This window comes from Cynocephalus volans, chromosome 11 (assembly GCF_027409185.1).
Source record: "Cynocephalus volans isolate mCynVol1 chromosome 11, mCynVol1.pri, whole genome shotgun sequence".
Classification (NCBI taxonomy): Eukaryota; Metazoa; Chordata; class Mammalia; order Dermoptera; family Cynocephalidae; genus Cynocephalus; species Cynocephalus volans.
Window position 1 is genome coordinate 3,929,471 of NC_084470.1, and position 17,464 is coordinate 3,946,934.

Consider the following 17,464-nt stretch of genomic DNA (forward strand, 5'->3'; position numbering starts at 1 on the left):
TTGACAGTATCGAAAGCCTTGAAATATATATACCATTGAAATTATAATTCCACAAATTTATCCTAACAGTGTGATCGTGAATGTGTATAAATACTGGGCTGCCGAGATGTTAATTATAGACTTATTAGTGATTTCGAAACATTGAACATTCAGTAAAAGGGCTTGGTTAAATCAAATGTAGTACGTCCAAACAATGAAAAACTCTTCAGTAATGAAAAACAGTACATGTGAACTGACATAAAAACATTTTCAAAGAAAATTCCCATGAAAGACAAGTCTTCCCAAATAACACATAAAGCATGACACCACTTCTGTCAAAACATATATAAATATTAATATTGGTATACACACACACACAGGTACTTTGAAAAGTTCATGGAAAATAGAATTAAAAGATACTATGAATATTTCCATGAACTTTTTGACATGTCCTCTTACATAATACACATAATAGATGTATATTAGTGTGTATGTCTGTATATTTATATAGATACACATACACATACACATATAGTATATTTTTTTTCAAAGAAAGAATATTTGGAATTAGAAAATAATGCCTGGTGGTTTCTAATCACTGAAGCCAAAAACTAACTCATATTGTTTATGATGGAGGTTAAAATAGAAAGCCAGTTTTATACCCGCAGAACCTGAGATTAGCTGAAGGTCACTCAGAAACTCGATCATGACAAAGGCAAGAGTAGAATCCAGATAGAAACAAAACCAACAGATCATATTCAGGACAAGCTGCATTCTGATTTGCAAACTGAAAAAAAAAACTAGGAGACCTCTTAAAAATTGTAGCAAGATAAAGCTTTTAAGAAAATATAAATTGCATAAGTCGAGTTGTGATTAAATTTCAGGAGACTTTCAATTTGATTTTGATGTGAAATCGATGTATGTAAGTAATGCAATCACTAACCCAATGATAAGATCCACTCCACAGTTGCCAACATCCATTCAAACAGAATCTTAAGCATCTTGTGAAGTGGATTTAATGAAGTCTAGATGCATTCCGGGCTAAGTACCCTTGGTTACACTTAATCAGAATCGAATAAACAAACTCAGTATTAGTCACACTTGTGCAAGTTATTCCATTTCACTGCAGCCAGAAGAGATTTTCATGTGATCCTGTTTAGACCAGCTAAACATCTGGAAATGTGGAAACTATTCTGCACAGTCCAAGAGGACCACACGCTCTGCGGAGACACCACTTATGCGGCTGAGGTCAGACCCGGCGAGGCTGGAGGGAGAGCGCTTACTGGGGAGGGCTTACTTACGATGAAGCCAAGCTTTTTATAATCTCGGGTGTACATGGACTTGCGTTTCTCCACGCTGCCGCCACTGTTGTTAGGTTCAGAGTCAGCATCAAAAGCAATTCTTCGAAGTTCAAATATGATGTCCCTCTGAGCCTGAAGGAGTTAGAGAGAAAAAAAGGGAGGGGAGAAAGCTGCTTTCATTGTGCGACATGACACATATGCCCCCCCCCCTTTCTCCAGGGTCTAAATGAATCACTGCATTCAGGCAAAAGAAAAACAGATCAAAGACAACCGAAGCTCTAAGTTAGGGCTCTGCGCTTAGGGCTCTGCGGACTTTTCCTCCTGCCAGTCTCCCTGCTGGTCAGCCCCGGCTGGATTCCATAATTATCCTTGCGGCCAAGCCATTCAGAGCACTGACATCTACTGCCCAGTGCAATCCTAAATGACAGCCCCAGGCATGAGGAAGGGCTGTGGTTGGAGAAGGCTAAGTCGGAGAACACAGTGAGAGGCACACAAGGTTTATGAACAGTGTTCAACTCACATGGGAGCTCTAACTCCACTGAGAAGTGACTTCATGGAAACACACACAGGATAAAAATAAAACAGAGGGCCAAAAGGTAGAAACAGCTCAGGCATCCATCCAAGGATGAAGGGATAAACAAAATGTGGCAGACACATACAACGAAATACTATTCAGCCAGAAAAAGGAACAAAATTCTGACACGTGCTATGACGTAGGTGAACATTGAAGATATGCTGAGTGAAATAAGCCAGACACACAAAGACAAATATTGTCTGATTCTACTTATACGAGGTAGTTGGAGTAGTGAAATTCACAGAAAGAAAAAGTAGAATGGTGGTTACCAGGGGCTGATGGAAGGGGACAAATTGGGAGCTAGTGTTCAACAGGTACAGAGTTTCGGTTTTGCAAGACTAGAAGAGTTCTGGAGATGGACAGTGTGATGGTTTCACAACAACGTGAATGCACTTAATGCCACTTAACTGTACGCTTAAAAATAGTTAAAATGGCAAATTTTATGATATGTGTATTTTTACCACTATAAAAATCATTTTTTAAAATAAATAAAAGGAAGGTTTTGCAAACAAGGATGCTTGTTCTGTATTAAGACTCTCCGTCACACGAAGCAGTAAGATGAGAGCCTCCTGTCCCTGGGATGACTACACTTGGCCTTGCCAAAAACATGGGGCACAAGAGCTGGCCTCCCAAAGCCTCTCCATCATCCCTCCCCGCGTGGCCTCGGGCCGTGAGGTGCTGCAGAGCTACACGCTCGGCATATGCGGCTCCCATCTGCGATAGATCAGGCCCTCACGTGCCAGTAATGAGTGCTTTCCTTTCCAAAGCTGCAGCACTGCTTAAGCTGAAAATGTGCTAGGGCTCAGCTCGCAGATGTTTCCTCTCACTCTACCCTCACACGGTAAATTTCCCCAAAAGCCTTCTGGATGGAGACGTAAGTTTTCATGCACAACCACCAGACACCTAGAAGAGGGTTACTGCAAATAGTCAACTGACTGAAGTGCCAGCCAAAAACCAGGCTTAACCTGGGACCCACCCTCAGCACTGACCACTGCTGAATGGAAACTACTTCCTCAACCTGCAGAGTAAATTCCACAGACAGCTACCAAGTGGCCCTTCTTGTCTGGGGACTTGGCTCCAAAGCTGTAACCACTGAAGGTACTGACATCAAGGACCAAGGTCTGTAGCCACATGACATCAAGCTTTCTTATCCAATAAAGGAAAAGTGGGCATGTGTTTAGGGCCTAATGAAGGAATCATTTATTTTATTCTCTGAACCTAGATTCACCTAAATTTTAAAGCCATGCCCGCAAGTTCTGAGATGATAATAAAACTATAACATCATCTAAAACTCCTGGTTTCGAGGTATCTCAAGAAACGACTTCCGATGACACTTCCTGTCCCCCGCACGCTGTGACTGCTGTCCGGTGAGCACGCACCTGGTCCTGGGGGTCCATCTTGGCCATCATCCTGTCTTCCAGGAGGTTGAAGGTAAGCACCTGCAGAACGTACAGCTGGTGCGCCATCTCGTTGTTGATGGCCCGCTGGGCTCGGATGACGTGCTAGGGAGACGGGTAACAAATGAAGTGAAAAGACAGAAGGAAAGAGCAAACAACAGTCAGCCCTCATTATTACACCAAGCAGAACCGCAGCAGTCTCCATCTGAGTGCAGGGAATGGAGACTCGAGGAATGACCCTTCAGAAGGAAAGTAAGGGCTCTAAGACCTTGGAGATTTCCTTTACATTCCAGGGTTTCCTTTACATTCAGGAACCAAGCCAGGTTCCTGACCTTTAGGTCGGAATCCGGGAAAAGACCTGCTGTGCAGGAGGGGGCAGAAAGGAGGAAGGTGCTGGAAAGGGACGGGTGGCTGCAGCCTTGAAAATCAAGAGAAGGTGTGCCCGAGATGAGAGGGTCTGGCGGACGCTGTGTGTTTCTGCAACAGCAGCACACCTCCCATGCAGCACAGGAGCCAGCAGTGCCTGCCTACGGTAAGCAGTTCTGCCAGCCACTTGCCCCAGGACCGTCTCTGATAAGTGACCCCCCTTCCAAATGGGGAAATGCTTTAGATTTGTGAACTGTACAAGCAGCACCGTCACAATGCAGTGAGTAAATGCTTGTGCACTACTTTATTCACCTGTTGACAATTAAATGAAAAATAAAATGACTCTTCCCCATAGAAACAGAACTGAAAGCAGAACAAATATAAGAGGAGTGTCAAGAAGACTGAATACGTGGGCCTTTGCCCCACCAGAGCTGGGTTTTGCACAGAAACTGGATAGCTGCCCCAACTCAACACTTGGGCCTAATATACATCCCTTTGGCAGAGACCTTGGTTATACCTAAAAGATGCCAAACAACCAGTTGACATTGTGAAGCAACCCGTGATTCAGGTCTGAATGTGCGAGGTCCAGCCACATCTTGCTCTCTGAAAGTGCGCTCCTCTCAGCACTCCACTGTTGCTACTGGGTAGACTGCTGTAATCGGACTTCTACACGATCGTTCATTAAATGGAGCTGCCCAATATGGAAAAAAATGATCTCACAGCCAAACTGGAGGACACCTAGGTCCTCAAGGGGCCGCCTGGGTGCCTCCCGACCCGCCATGCGCCTGGAATCCACAGCCTGGCTCTGAGCACCCTGTTGAGACAGCCACTTATAGAAGGAGGGGCGGGAAAATGAGGACTAGAAGAGGATGGGGAGGTGACACATTACACAGCAACTGAACCAAAATTATGGGAGAAGGAGGAGCTAGACAATGGGCTGAGGGGTGGAAATCGCCCCCCTGTATCCTTCAGTCTTCAGAACACAATGCTGACGTGTAACACAATTTCAGTAGCCAAAGTCTATGGGCATCTATTTTATAAGCAACCCCAAAGTGCCTGTCCTGCAAGTTCTTGCTGGCGATACCAGCCTTGAACTTCCAGCCTCCAGCGTCTCACAGAAGTCCCCGTGAAGCCAGCCGACCTCTGTGACAGGGTGGCTACTGTCATTCCACCCACTCATTCCTCTGGGAATTCTAACCGCGACCGCCACCCAACGTGACATCAGAACAGGCCAAGGCCTGCTTGACTCAGCATTCCTAACCCTTCATCCGCCACTCCTCCCTTGCACAATCACCTTCACTGAAGCACACTCTGATATTGCAGCTTCTACTTTTACTGAGAGCCTGTACAGAGAAGGACCATAACTGGACCTAGAATGCCAGGAAAAGAAGTGTGTCATCCATGAGGACTGGGACACCTTTTCATCAAACAATGAAAATTACATTTGTATGTTTCTCTCCATTCTTGACAGCCAGGAAGTTTAAAAACAAACTTGATTGCAAATTGTAGTCATTACCACTGGCATTGGGTTCTAGAACATTTATTTCCTTTGCCCTCAAAAGCATTTTAATTTTTCATGGCTTCCTTGCATTGAAGTCTGTGTGTGTGTGTGTGCATGAGTGTGTGTTAGCCACGTGTTTCTGAGGTTTTACCACCTGAGGCCTTGCTAACCCTGGACAGATTGCCACTCTCAGGCCTAGCCATTCTCTAGAGATAATAAATGACTCCTTTCCTATGTAAACTAACCAGGCCAGGGCCCTACTCTCCTATATCAGGCTCTTTTACACTCGGTGCCACTACCCTCCTCCGCTAATCACCTAAGGCCAGGTACCAGACAACTAGAGACGGCCCATGACCCCCAGCACCTAGCATAATTGTTCAAACTGGCCAATCCGAAACCCACTTAGCTAGTTTACCTGGCCTCACCTGGTCGTTCCCTAAAGGCCTTGCCCACAGTTCCTGCTCCTGGAGGACCCCGGTGCTTCTCCTGTGGCCCCCATGGCATGGTGTGCCCACTTCTTTGGGGAACTATAGGGAACCAACTTTCTTTTCAATGATAGTCATCTTCTAATCTCTTGAGCTCATATCCCTGAATAATAATAAAAGCTACATTTCAAAACGGTGTGTTTGTGTTTAATTGTAAGCCTGCTGAACTCCTCTTTGGAATCCCATAAACAGAAACAATTTCTCTTTTGTTGTCGTTTCTTTGGCAAGCAGGGAGATCAACCTAGCATGCTTCTTCCTAGTACCTGGTAAGTCAGGTAGCTAGTAAGGCCTCAGGAAATCTCGCTGTTTGGTTTATTTCTAAACATTCACAGCATGACATTGAGGGCTTCTTTTCCACAGAGGTATAAAGTCATTTTTGCACTGCAGAGGATGAGTGGTTCCTACATATGTCTTTCCTTCCTCCCTCTGCAAGGGAGCCCACGAAAACAAGGGTCAAAGTTTCAGGACATCTTTCAGGGCCTGATATGTTTCCAGCTAGTTTTCTCATGAAAAACAGTCAAAGCTCATACTGATGGGTTTTGTAAGCCATGGAGCCTGTGATTTCCTTCAATGCAAAGCTACGGCTGTGGTGGATGCAACAAGCCCGCTCCAATGAGACAGAATTCCAGCCTTTCCTGCCAGAACCTGCTCCCCTTGATTCTCTCGAGCAGAGCCAGACTCCTCTCTCCAATCCTATGAGGCAACTCCTGTGGGAAAGCCTTCTTTATTCCAATTCCCAAAGCACACTTTTTCCTCCTTTATAGTTCCTGCTGCTTCACCACAGAAGCAAGTCCCAGAAAAACCACACACTGAGGCTGAAAGAGAGGACAGATAAGTGTGTGAGGCCATGCTTCCCCGACAAAGCGTCGCAGCCCAGGGTACTCACGGTTAAAATGATGGAGCGCAGCTGCTTCTGAGCCAAGATATTCGCCATCTCCTGTTGAAGAAAAGCACACCCACACAAAAGCTTAGGTTAGAAAGATACATTTAGACAGGGCCAAAAATGACTTTATCCTGGGGAGTGCTTCGTAACTAACTGTATATCAGCAGTATTTCTTATGAAATAATGAACTCAAACAGGCAGTGGTATTCCAATTATTTTTTGAATGTTCCATGTTGGATGATAAAAGTCATGTACAAGAAGCAAAGAAAGAAAATCTGGCACTTGCAAACTTCTTCTTTTTAAAATTTCCTCCTTGCATTAAAAGGTGAGTGGTAAATAAAAATCAAACACTCCAAACAAAAGCAATGGTTCTCCAATAGAAGGGCCCGTCATCTTTTATTAGACTATGTGTGAGCGGAAAGCCTGGGCCACGAAGCCCCTGCCTGCAGCAAAGACTCCCGTATTAGAGAACCACCTCTTAAGAGATCTAAGTCTTCTAAAAGGCGTTTCATCTCAGCCTGTGCACAACCCAAGAGTGCAGAGCACACAGCCCAGGACCTGAACATAGGCTATGCCCATGAACTGAGTGGAGACTTAGCAAAGGACAGGTCCCCGGGCAGATGCCCAGCTCTGGAGTGCACACTCCGCTTCAGCTCTGCTGGGCCTTGTTTCTGCAGGTTGTGCTTTGTGCTTCGGCATTTCCTGAGTGGCACAGAGGATTCGCAGGTGATTTTGTTAAATCAAATGAATCATCGGCTCCCTTTGTAAATAATATGGACAAGTAGATACTAAGTGAAAATGAAATAGCGGCACACAGTCTTGGTGCATATGTTCAGAATAAAAATACTGCTCATATCCAGGAAGACACTTGAGTGCTGTTTTTCGGCAGGGGGTATTTTTGGAGTTGCTACTCTTACTGAGTAGATAAGAAACAAAGCTACAATTAAAGAACACAACCATGAATCTACCAAGGTTAAAATAAACTTGCAGAAAGCAAGGCAAACCAAGAACACGGGGGACACACTTGGGGGTCATACAAGCAGGGCTGGGTGGCAGCAGAAGGCACAGCAGGGCCTACTCACACTGACAAAGGGAACGTGGTGACTTACAGTCAGAGGACAATCAAGGATGTCAACACTGCTCTCAACATCAACCTAACGGTGCCATCGCCACCACAGAAAGGAAAGCAAGCAGGAGAGAAGGGATGGAAATTCAGAGGACTCTGTTAGAGGCTGGCAGCTTTATTTGAACACCCCTGTGACCCACTGCACTGACAAGTGTGTACATAGTATAAGGCGATTCAAAAAGGCTAGAGAGCAGTAAAGTCAAAATCCAATTCTAGGTCCTCCTCATGCTCCTAAAAACAAGAAAGCAGGGGGAAGACACGTTCAGAAGCAAGCTGAATGGTGACCCGGGAGGCACCTTCCCTTCCACTGTGCATAGGAAGCAGTGCTGTCTTCCTGGTCCAAATAGAAAGCTTTATTTTATTTGTTTAGTTTTTTTCCTTGGACCAGATGACAAACAAAAAAACCCAAAAGACCCTATAGTGCTCTAGATTTCTTTTCTTTTATAAAATAAAATTACTGCCCAACAGACACAAACAAACAAACAAAAATTTCTCTCTGTGCCAATTTTAGCCTATGATTTATATGATTTTAAAGTAAGTTAGAAAGGACAATATATTTTCAACATCTATGGAGCAATTATTGTAATTATCTATTTACAATATTTATCTTTTGAATGAGACCATGGGTTCCTTGCAGGCACAGAGACTGTCTTATTCTTTGTATGCCAACCCCCAAACCCAGTGTCTGGCACACAGCAAACAGTAAATGTCTGATTACGGAACAAATGAATGTTTTATACTATAGTCCTGACAACAGGAGCTCAGTCAGAGAGAAAATAGAAATATCCTTGTCCACATCATGGACTTTTTTGATTCATTATTAAGGAAATTGTTTGAGCAAACTTGAGAATCCATGGGAAGTATTTTACAGCACTGAAATGACATGAAGTACAGAAAGATATAAATATGGATGTAGATGCACTGACATGGAAAGATGTCCATGAAACATTGTTTAGTTTTAGTCAGTTAAAAAAAAAATCGCATGTAGTATGCTCACTGTCAGTGAAAAAAATGATACAGGCAGGAGGAGAACAGGTGGCACCACGACGTCACATGGGATGTGACAACCGTAGCGGCTCTCTCTACAGAAATGTAATCATGGGTGTCTGTCACCCTTCCTTCATATCTGCATTTTCTGATTTTTCTACTAAACTTTTTAACTAAGGAATCTTGCCAACATAGTTGGCATTAAAATAGTAAAGTGAATAACAGCAAACAGTTGTAAGAAAAAGGATCCACTTGTGCACCTAACAGCCAGCTCCTCCCCCACGAAAAGCACGCGCCCTTCCCTGCACTTGTGCGGGGACAGGGACACTCCCCTCCATCCCGGCACAGGACGTGGCTACCACCCCTGCGGGGGGCCTGTGGGGGGTCAGAGGAGGACGTCCTAGCCCAGGCCCTGGTGCTCTGTCAGTGAGGCCCATGCCCTGAACGCTAGAGAAAAAGATTACTCAGGTATTTTTCTTCAGTAAGGGAAGACATAAGGTATAGGTGTTCAAAATCATCCCAAACTCATTTCATACATTTTGAAAAATAAAGAAAACCCAAATAATGAAGTCTTATGAATGTGCTTGCCCCAAGTCAGAAAGAGAAGCTGAAATAAATAATAATAAAGCATTTGACTGAAGTGGAATTTAGCCAATGTCCTAAGGTTTTAAACAAACCAAACAACAAAGGTGCTCCTGTAAATCCAATAAATAAATGTTTAAATTATATTTTAATCTAACTGGAGAGAGAAAATGTGCTAGGTGTCTTTTGGGTGTCAGGGAATTGACTTGGCAAGCAGAAGAGAATTCTATGAGTGGCACCTCTTTGATTGAGTTTTGATGGGATGCTTTGCCTCTAAAAGCAAGGACCAGGTTGGTATTCTAATTCTGATTCTTACAGCTAAGGATTTGGTCAAGTTCATTACTTCCTTTGAATCCCATTTTCCTCGTTTGTAAAACAGAAATAATATGGCTTTTTCTTAATATAAGAATTAAATGAAATAAGAAAATAGAAAACACTGAGCACCAAGCCTGGCACATGGAAGACTGAATAATATTTTCATTAACAGCAGACTTTGGTAAAATTTCCTATTTGCCAAAAAAATTCAGAACTTTTAATTTTTCAGACCATATGGCAATAGCAATGTCAAAGTCAAATTCAGGCCAGCTAAAACGTTACTTTACTTTATAAACACAGAGTCCAGACAGAGGTATATGCTTTCGGCTGTTAACAGCGCTTACAGCAACCCAGGTGATACCACCAATTAGCTTAATCTTCTGCTTTACAGGCCTCCATTGGCCTTTGGAAAATAATATCAAACAGACTTTTCTTTATTAAGAATTTTAAATCATTTTTTAGAGCTAACTCTCTAGTTAACTCACTGAAAAAATTTTTTTAAAAAATTAAAAGCAAAATACTCTTTGTTTTGACAGAAGTCTTCAATTGAAGACAGTTTATAAAGTCCACATCAATTTTCCATGGGCAAGTAAATACCTTGTAGCTATTTTTATTTCAAAGACTGAATTAGTCATATAATACTTTGTAAATTTCCGCTGGATTACATATACTCTTTCTTAACTGGATTGTTCTCTTAAATGGTTTAAGGTTATTAGAATACTCTTTGTGGTGGTTTATTACTGTTACAGCAATATATGGCCAAACTGTGTCCTATCAGTCTCACATTGCACAAATTTCAGAAAAAGATTTGATACACAGAACACAAACCTAATGTTAAATAGTACTCCACTGTATTTCTATTGTCCTGACATCAGTACAGAGTGACACCTGATTCCCTATTTGTCCCCAGTCACTAGAATCCAATTCCACATGTGAACAGTAGCATTTGGTGTAAAGTAAGATGCCAAGAGCATCTTACTCATGTCTAGATGCAGACATCCAAGTGAAAACACAGCCTTGGGGAAGGTGTGAGCTTTCAATCCAACCTCTTCTTCCACAGATGGGGAAAGGAAACTCACAGAAGTTTAGACCCGAATGCAGCCTTCCCAACACCCACAGCTACACTCAACCACCACGTGGTGTGGTGAACGCCCAGGGTCTGGCCAGCAGGAGGACAGGTCCTCCCATGCCCACATCAGGCTTGTGGGTGGGCACATTGAGAACTGCAGGCGATTTCCTGGGCTGCATGGGAGCTATCGTGCACTCGGTACTTAGATACAAACATCAAAGGGCAGCCCCACCCACGATCCCTCCCGTCAGATCTGCAAAGCCACCCTTAAAATCCAGCATGGGTAAGAGTGCCCCCAGCACAGGCTCGGGGAGGGCAGGCACCTACTGCTGGCTCCAGCCAACACCCAATCAAAGGCACAGGCAACTAACTGTAAAGTGACACCACTCCCTGTGCAAAGGGAGCCCCCAACAATGAACACACAATTCTAAATGTAAAACAAACCAGAACCCCTCACATTTAGTCAGTGAGGTTTAAAATCCTTGGCAACGAAAAAAAGTAAAATAGAATTCTTGACAGTGTTCAGTTGCAGGTTAGCTCTCTAAATTCTTCTAAAACAATTCACGGGTAACTGTTGGTGAGCTCCCCAGGACACTTACTGATGGCTGAGCGATCTCACATTTCCACCTAGTCCTTAAGGGAAGTGACTTGTGAGCAGGGCAACATATTATATGCTATGTTGATAGAAAATACATGAGTGGATTTTGAGGTGTGAGCTAAATTGCAAGACCTGTCAAATGCCATTTCTTCCATATCCGCCTCTGTAATGGTCCTTTCTCTAGTTAAAAAAGAAACAAAGGATCTACAGACAGAGGAGAGTATCAAACGACAGGCTCCTGTGGGTACATTTAAGGGACTCCCTCCTCTTTCTACACAGAGGAGAGAAACGGACCACTCAGTCCCACCAGCTGTACCCATGCATGGACGAAGAAACACCACCAAGCACAGAGCCCCTCTTACATAGAACACAGTCATCTCACCAAGAACAGCTTTCTGCACATTTCCCTCCTGTCCTTTCACCTCTCCATCTCATCTCCCACCTCCTGGGCAAAGCATGTGCCTCTCAAGGTCTCAGTTTTCTCATCCAGAAGATGGAGACACAGCTCCCTCACCCCACTGAGCATCCGACGAGACGAAGGGAGATCACAGGGGCTTCCGCCTCTGCCTCCACCACAGCATCCTGCTTTCTTTTTTTTATGTTTGGGTTTCTACACTGGATTTCATATCATGAAAGGGCTCTACTTCTGGAACACTCCTAGCATTCTTCATCACTCAAGGGCTTGCTTACCCATCTCCATCTACTTCCCCCTGCATTTGTGAATGATCCCAGGCTGGCCAGCCAGCTGCAGAACACTGGTGCTCTGGGGCACCCACCTGTGGGCAGAGGGGCAGAGCGGCAGAGCAGCCCAGGGAGTCACCTGATGGGAAGGAGAGGGCTTTCCCTACACAAAAAGCTTCCAGCCCCGGACACAGTCTCAGGACTCAAGAAGTGGTGCTTACCTGCCTTCTCTCATCAGGAGCCTTCAGGAAAAGTGCATTAATCACTGCAATGGTATAGGTCTGGATTTCTTGGTCTGTCCTGTAAAGACAGAGCAATATAGAAAGTCAGAAGAGGCTACCCCCAGAGCCAGACCATGATAAGGCTCAATATGAGCCCCTCCCACCTCCCCCAAAACAGTGAGAGAGAGAGGCAGGGTCTAGAAAGTGCATTCATCATTGAGAATGTATTTCAAGCATCACAAGGCTGGATGCACAGTAGGTATACAATTCTTACTAGCTGGACAGCAGAAATCACCCAGAAATGTAGGCAGCCTTCTTTTCTATTAGTATTAAAAGCATGAATCCAGGGGATGTAATAGCAGTCGTCGCGTCATCGTGTGTGTTCATCGTGTGTGTGTGTGTGTGTGTGTGTGTGTGTGATGTGTGTGTGATTTTTCTGTCGGATGCATAAAGTATATCCAGAAGTGGTTTTGGACGTCCCACATTTCTGGGCTTATGTTTTGTCTCATGGCTATAATATCACATATCCCAAAAATTTCTTTCTAAATGGAAACTTTTTAATGACAAGAACAGGTATTTATGTTTAAAACTTGCTCTTCACTGGAAAGAAATCAGAAATTCCAAGTGAAGCAAAGGTCTAACGAAAGTTGGATGGCAAACAGTAAACAAAGAGAGACATGCAAGCCACATTTAGGGGTAATTTACTGGGCTGCTTAGGAAGAGGTGGAGCTTAAAACTCAGCCTTCGGCAGGATGGGATTCAAAGCCCAGTACATCACAGGTGGGCTGTGTGGCCCTGGAAAACTTCATGGGTGTCTCTAAGACACAGGGTCCTCATCTGTCACATGGGGTAAGAACACCTCTACTTCATGGGCTGCCGTGGGGATAAAATGAAATAACACACACAAAATCCACTGCACAGTGCTCGGCAAATAATAACTTTGGTGAAGGACACTGAATGATCACGTGTGACCTCCAGATACAGAGAAAAGACACAGATGGCAAAGTAAGCACGATTCACATTCAGGGATATGTGACACTGGTCTTACTTCTAGAGAGGGCACACAAAAAAAAACCCATCATTTTGGAGAATGTGCTCATGTTCACTGAGGACAGAAATCACTGAGACCACAATCCATAACGTCTGTGACTTAAATTTTAAATTCTGTCATCCTCCTGCCTCCAAATGAAGGAAACATCTAATATACTTTGGCAGTTATATAACAAACACCACATTTTCACTGTATGGAGAACTACTGAATATTCCCTCACACGCCTGCCCTGCACCATTAACCCAAATAGGCCAATCGGGTTTCTCTGGAGAATTTGCAAATGTGACCTGAGAGACCAGGGCCAGGAGCTGTTGGGAGCCTGTCACACTAGTGCCAGCCAGTGCGCTAGAGAAAAGGCCTGTTGTTGAAGACCCCTAGTTAAAGTCCCTCACATAAAATTTCTAATTAACTATGAAAATACTCATTATATTATAGAAAACACTATCTTACATGGTTAAGAAAAGACTTTGTTGAGGACTTAAGAGAACAAATCATCCCATATGTCTTATTACAAGTAAAATTATACAAATATCTACCAACATTCATCCAAACTGAGAGCCTCCTAAGGGCCAGGCACTGGGGACAGGCATGGAGTCCACCAAGGGTTGGGCAATAGGGAAAGTCACCGTGACATGTCAGTGTGGTGGGGGACAAGCGCGGTACATGGTTTGGTTATACACCAAATCAAGCATCTTTTGCTGTACATTTAATCAAACCAATACAAACCATTTCCCAGGGCCTTGTCGCTGTCTTCCTCAAGCATTTGCCCTCCCCGGGGTGCCGCGGGCACACTTACCCCTGAAGATGGGGGATGAGCTGGCCGATGGTGATCTCTTGCGCCACCTTCTGGTAGAGGTCATGGCTATTGAGTACCATTGACTCCAAAATGGCCAAGGACCGCTGCAGGATTGAGATGTCTATGGCTGACTTGTTCACGAAACTTGCTATCTGAAAATCCAAGCAGGACACAACTGACTGCCCATGCTAAGCAGAGCAGAGAAGGAAAGAAGGGAGCAAATATAGCAAACTGGGAACTCATTTAAGCAATACCAGACACTGAGGATGAAAAATATCTGGAATTACAGCAACACAGCAGGAAACACACCAAGTTGGCAATGATTGTTCATGAGATGGTTACAAAACATGATTTGCCCTATTTCCGTAACTCAGTGATAAGCAATTATTTTTTACAAAGAGGCAGCTTCACAGAATTATTCTGTCTTGTCTTCCCAGGATGATTTTTCTGAGATTCAGCTTTTGCGGGCAGACAATTTCAACCCATATAGGTAGGGATTCCTGTGTTTCTCTCCGACAGTAATTTCAACACACACTAATAGCCTTTCCTCTTCCATTCCCAGGCTACTCCTTCACTCACACGATCCGTGACTTTTATGTTCCTATTATGCTCCTGCTATGTCCTTAAGGGACTTGCACAAATCATGCTTGTCAACGCAGTTCAACTAGCGACTTTCAGTCACTGGCCACTTTCCTGGCTATCCCTAGACAAAAACGTTTTCCCCCATTTTTCCAAGGTCTTATGGTTAAAATAAATTCTTCTCATATCTCTAAAATTCAGCAAACAGGAAATCATTCAAATTAGCAGTGCTAAAAGTTAAAATAAAAATTTAAGCTCTAAAATATATTCCCTAAGGAATTAATCACTAAAGCTCCAAACATAATAAATCACAATGTAAGAGGAAAGTAAAATTGGGGTTAAAATAATGGATCACAGCAATCCAAACACATGGGTACCATAAAGGTTTTATTTTAGCGGATTCACTAAAAGTTATTACTGTCTGTTGACAACTCACACTAAAAGGCCATTATTATATCAACATAATGACTGCTTTCTTAAAAGTGAAATAACTTGGTTCCGTGACAAGTAAACACTTGCTTCTTCCCTCTGTCAACACCAATGTTCCCCTTTCTGCTGTCCCACCCACTCTTTTCCTCATCCCTTCTCCTTCCTTGTATATAACAAAATCCAACCGCACCCATGGCAATCCCGGCTGCCATCCCAATGTCTCCAGGGACCCCCTGGCGAAAGCAGGGTGGGAGGTGCAGATGCCAACAGGCTGCCTGCCCCAGATGCAGCTGGACCTCTGGGGTGCGGCATAAGACGAAGTGAAGAAGCACACTGACGTCATGGTTTCACATTCCACAAAGCCGGTACTTTATACTGCAAGCTACAGGAAGAGTACGACAATTCTAAGACTCTCGAAAGACTGCTTCAGCTCATCTTATGGCTAATAAACTTCCCCAGTGAGTTCACTACCCCTGCAAGGCCTTGCCTGAATCCTCACAGTCTGCTGCAGCCTCCCGGACCTGCCACACTAAGGCTACCTTTCTTTCTTTAAGGCCATCTTTCTCTGCCAAAAATCCAATTAGCCTCACCTCGCATTTACAGTTTAATACTTAGCTCAGGCCTCTTGCAAGCACAGTATCAATTCCGTGACTTCCCCTGCTCCAGCACCCACCATTTTTCATTGTCCCAGCATAATTCTTGACACTGGTATTAGGAAACTGAAGAACTCATAAAGAAGCTCACTGTCAATATTTCTGATTTTCTCTCCACTGATTTTTTCCTCATTTCAGGCTCCCCTTCATGACTCCATTCGTTAAATTTGAATATGCCTTAAGATTCCATGGAGTATTCCATCCCCCAGCCTTATCTCCTCTTTTTATTCATCTGGTATTTACTCATTCATTAATTGATTCATTCAAGTAAGATGTACTGCTTATGTAACATACAACAGGCTTGCACTATATCCTGTGGATCTGGAAAGACAAACATGAGCAAGACCCACACAATTTTTAACTTCAAGGACCTTACAGTCTAGGAGAAGCAGATAAAAAGGCATTTACCGTGACATTAAGTGCTTATTCTTGGTTTCCAAAAGGATACCCACATTTAGATATTCCAACAAAGCAATTAAGTGGGGTGAAAATCAACTTCATGGTCTACTTACTGCTTCCTTCTCAGCTATCACCCTTTTCCAATTATCTATAATCGTAAGTGATTAAGATTCCCAGTTCCCTATCTTCTGTCCCTGTGAATGCATTTGAGATGTCTCCCTTTGGATGACGTCAAGTATATACACAGGACACTGGCCCACTGGTCCAACTCACTGCTGAGTTACTAAAACACGTCTTCAGTGTCCTCTCTGTTCAAGTTTTCCATTGAGTGGATATTTACCCCCTACTTCCATAAACATCCTTTTGACAATATTTCCTTTCTTGAAATTTTCAGTCAAAACTCTCCATGTTTTCTAACATGAAGCACACATTTTTATAATAGGTTTTAAAGTTCTCTACAATTCATTAATTCTCCCCTGCTCCCGGGAGGCTTATTCTATGGTGGTAAAATAATTCATGATCTTTGCTTTAATTCAGGCACATTTATATCTCACATACATATTCCATTTCCACTTCCCATTTCTATATATTTTTCTTCCACGAAACTACTCCCTTACTTTCCTAAAAGTATTCTTTAAAATTGATCTTTTCTATTAATTCACCTCTTCCTTGACTTACAGAACTAAGCGTTTCGGTAATCCTACGGCATGTTGCATTATGAGCAGTTTGTATAACACACCTAGCTCAGTACCTGCCTGGTGGAGAAGAGGTACTCAACTCACTAGAGTCCTACGTACAATTCTGGAGGAGATACTAGTCATTTTTTGAAACTAACTTCTTTCTTTTTTCTTTATTTGTCAGTGGTTTTAATCAGACATTTAAATGACCTAATACTTCACTTAATGAGTATTAATAACCAGTGTATCAGGGCTGATCTGGGTGAATGTGATAACCGTCTTGGTCGAAAGAACTCAAGATGAACTCCTTATTAGTGAATGTACAAATCCATGAAGGTGCAAATGTAATTCCCTATGTCCCGTTGGAAAACTTTAGATCTTAATATAGCTACAGAAGTTTAGAGATGGCTGGGTTAAATTTTAATTTCCTTTATCCCTTAAAAGATGAATAGTTATTTCCTTTGCTTTCACCTTCTCCTGCTTCGTTCCTTGCCCTGCACTGCTGGCTGACACAGGCGGGCCAGCCGAAGCCAGCCACAGTTCCTGAAACCAGACCTGCATCCTCAGGAGGAAGGGGCCAGAGGAGCCAGCAGGGATTGTACCTATGACCTCCTGGTGCAGCCTGCTCATTTTGAAATGTTTCCTAAGTAAAACAGGAATATTCGGGTAACTTTTAAGAAGCTAAGGCCATCACGGCGCATGAATCAATGACCCAATAAGCACTTCTTAGATTCACTTAGAATGAGAGCTGAAAATTTTCCTATATCATCAAAAGCAAAGAAAAAATCATGGAGAACTTGAAGCTCCACTCCCAA

The 17,464-nt window shown here is 43.4% G+C and overlaps 1 protein-coding gene across 3 annotated transcripts in view; it reads right to left on the reverse strand.

The window, feature by feature from the left end:
* ELMO1 (engulfment and cell motility 1) overlaps positions 1-17,464 on the reverse strand; it is a 549,163-nt gene that overhangs the window by 344,319 nt on the left and 187,380 nt on the right. For 2 of the 3 annotated variants that reach the window (XM_063113910.1, XM_063113909.1), the window contains exons 9-13: positions 13,913-14,064; positions 12,066-12,144; positions 6,490-6,540; positions 3,234-3,356; positions 1,281-1,412 (exon numbers count right to left, since the gene is read on the reverse strand). In XM_063113910.1, the coding sequence (XP_062969980.1) occupies positions 1,281-1,412; positions 3,234-3,356; positions 6,490-6,540; positions 12,066-12,144; positions 13,913-14,064 (537 nt within the window). Of the gene's footprint in view, positions 1-1,280; positions 1,413-1,551; positions 1,584-3,233; positions 3,357-6,489; positions 6,541-12,065; positions 12,145-13,912; positions 14,065-17,464 lie in introns of those variants that run through there. The other variant, XM_063113911.1, reaches the window with a different exon arrangement.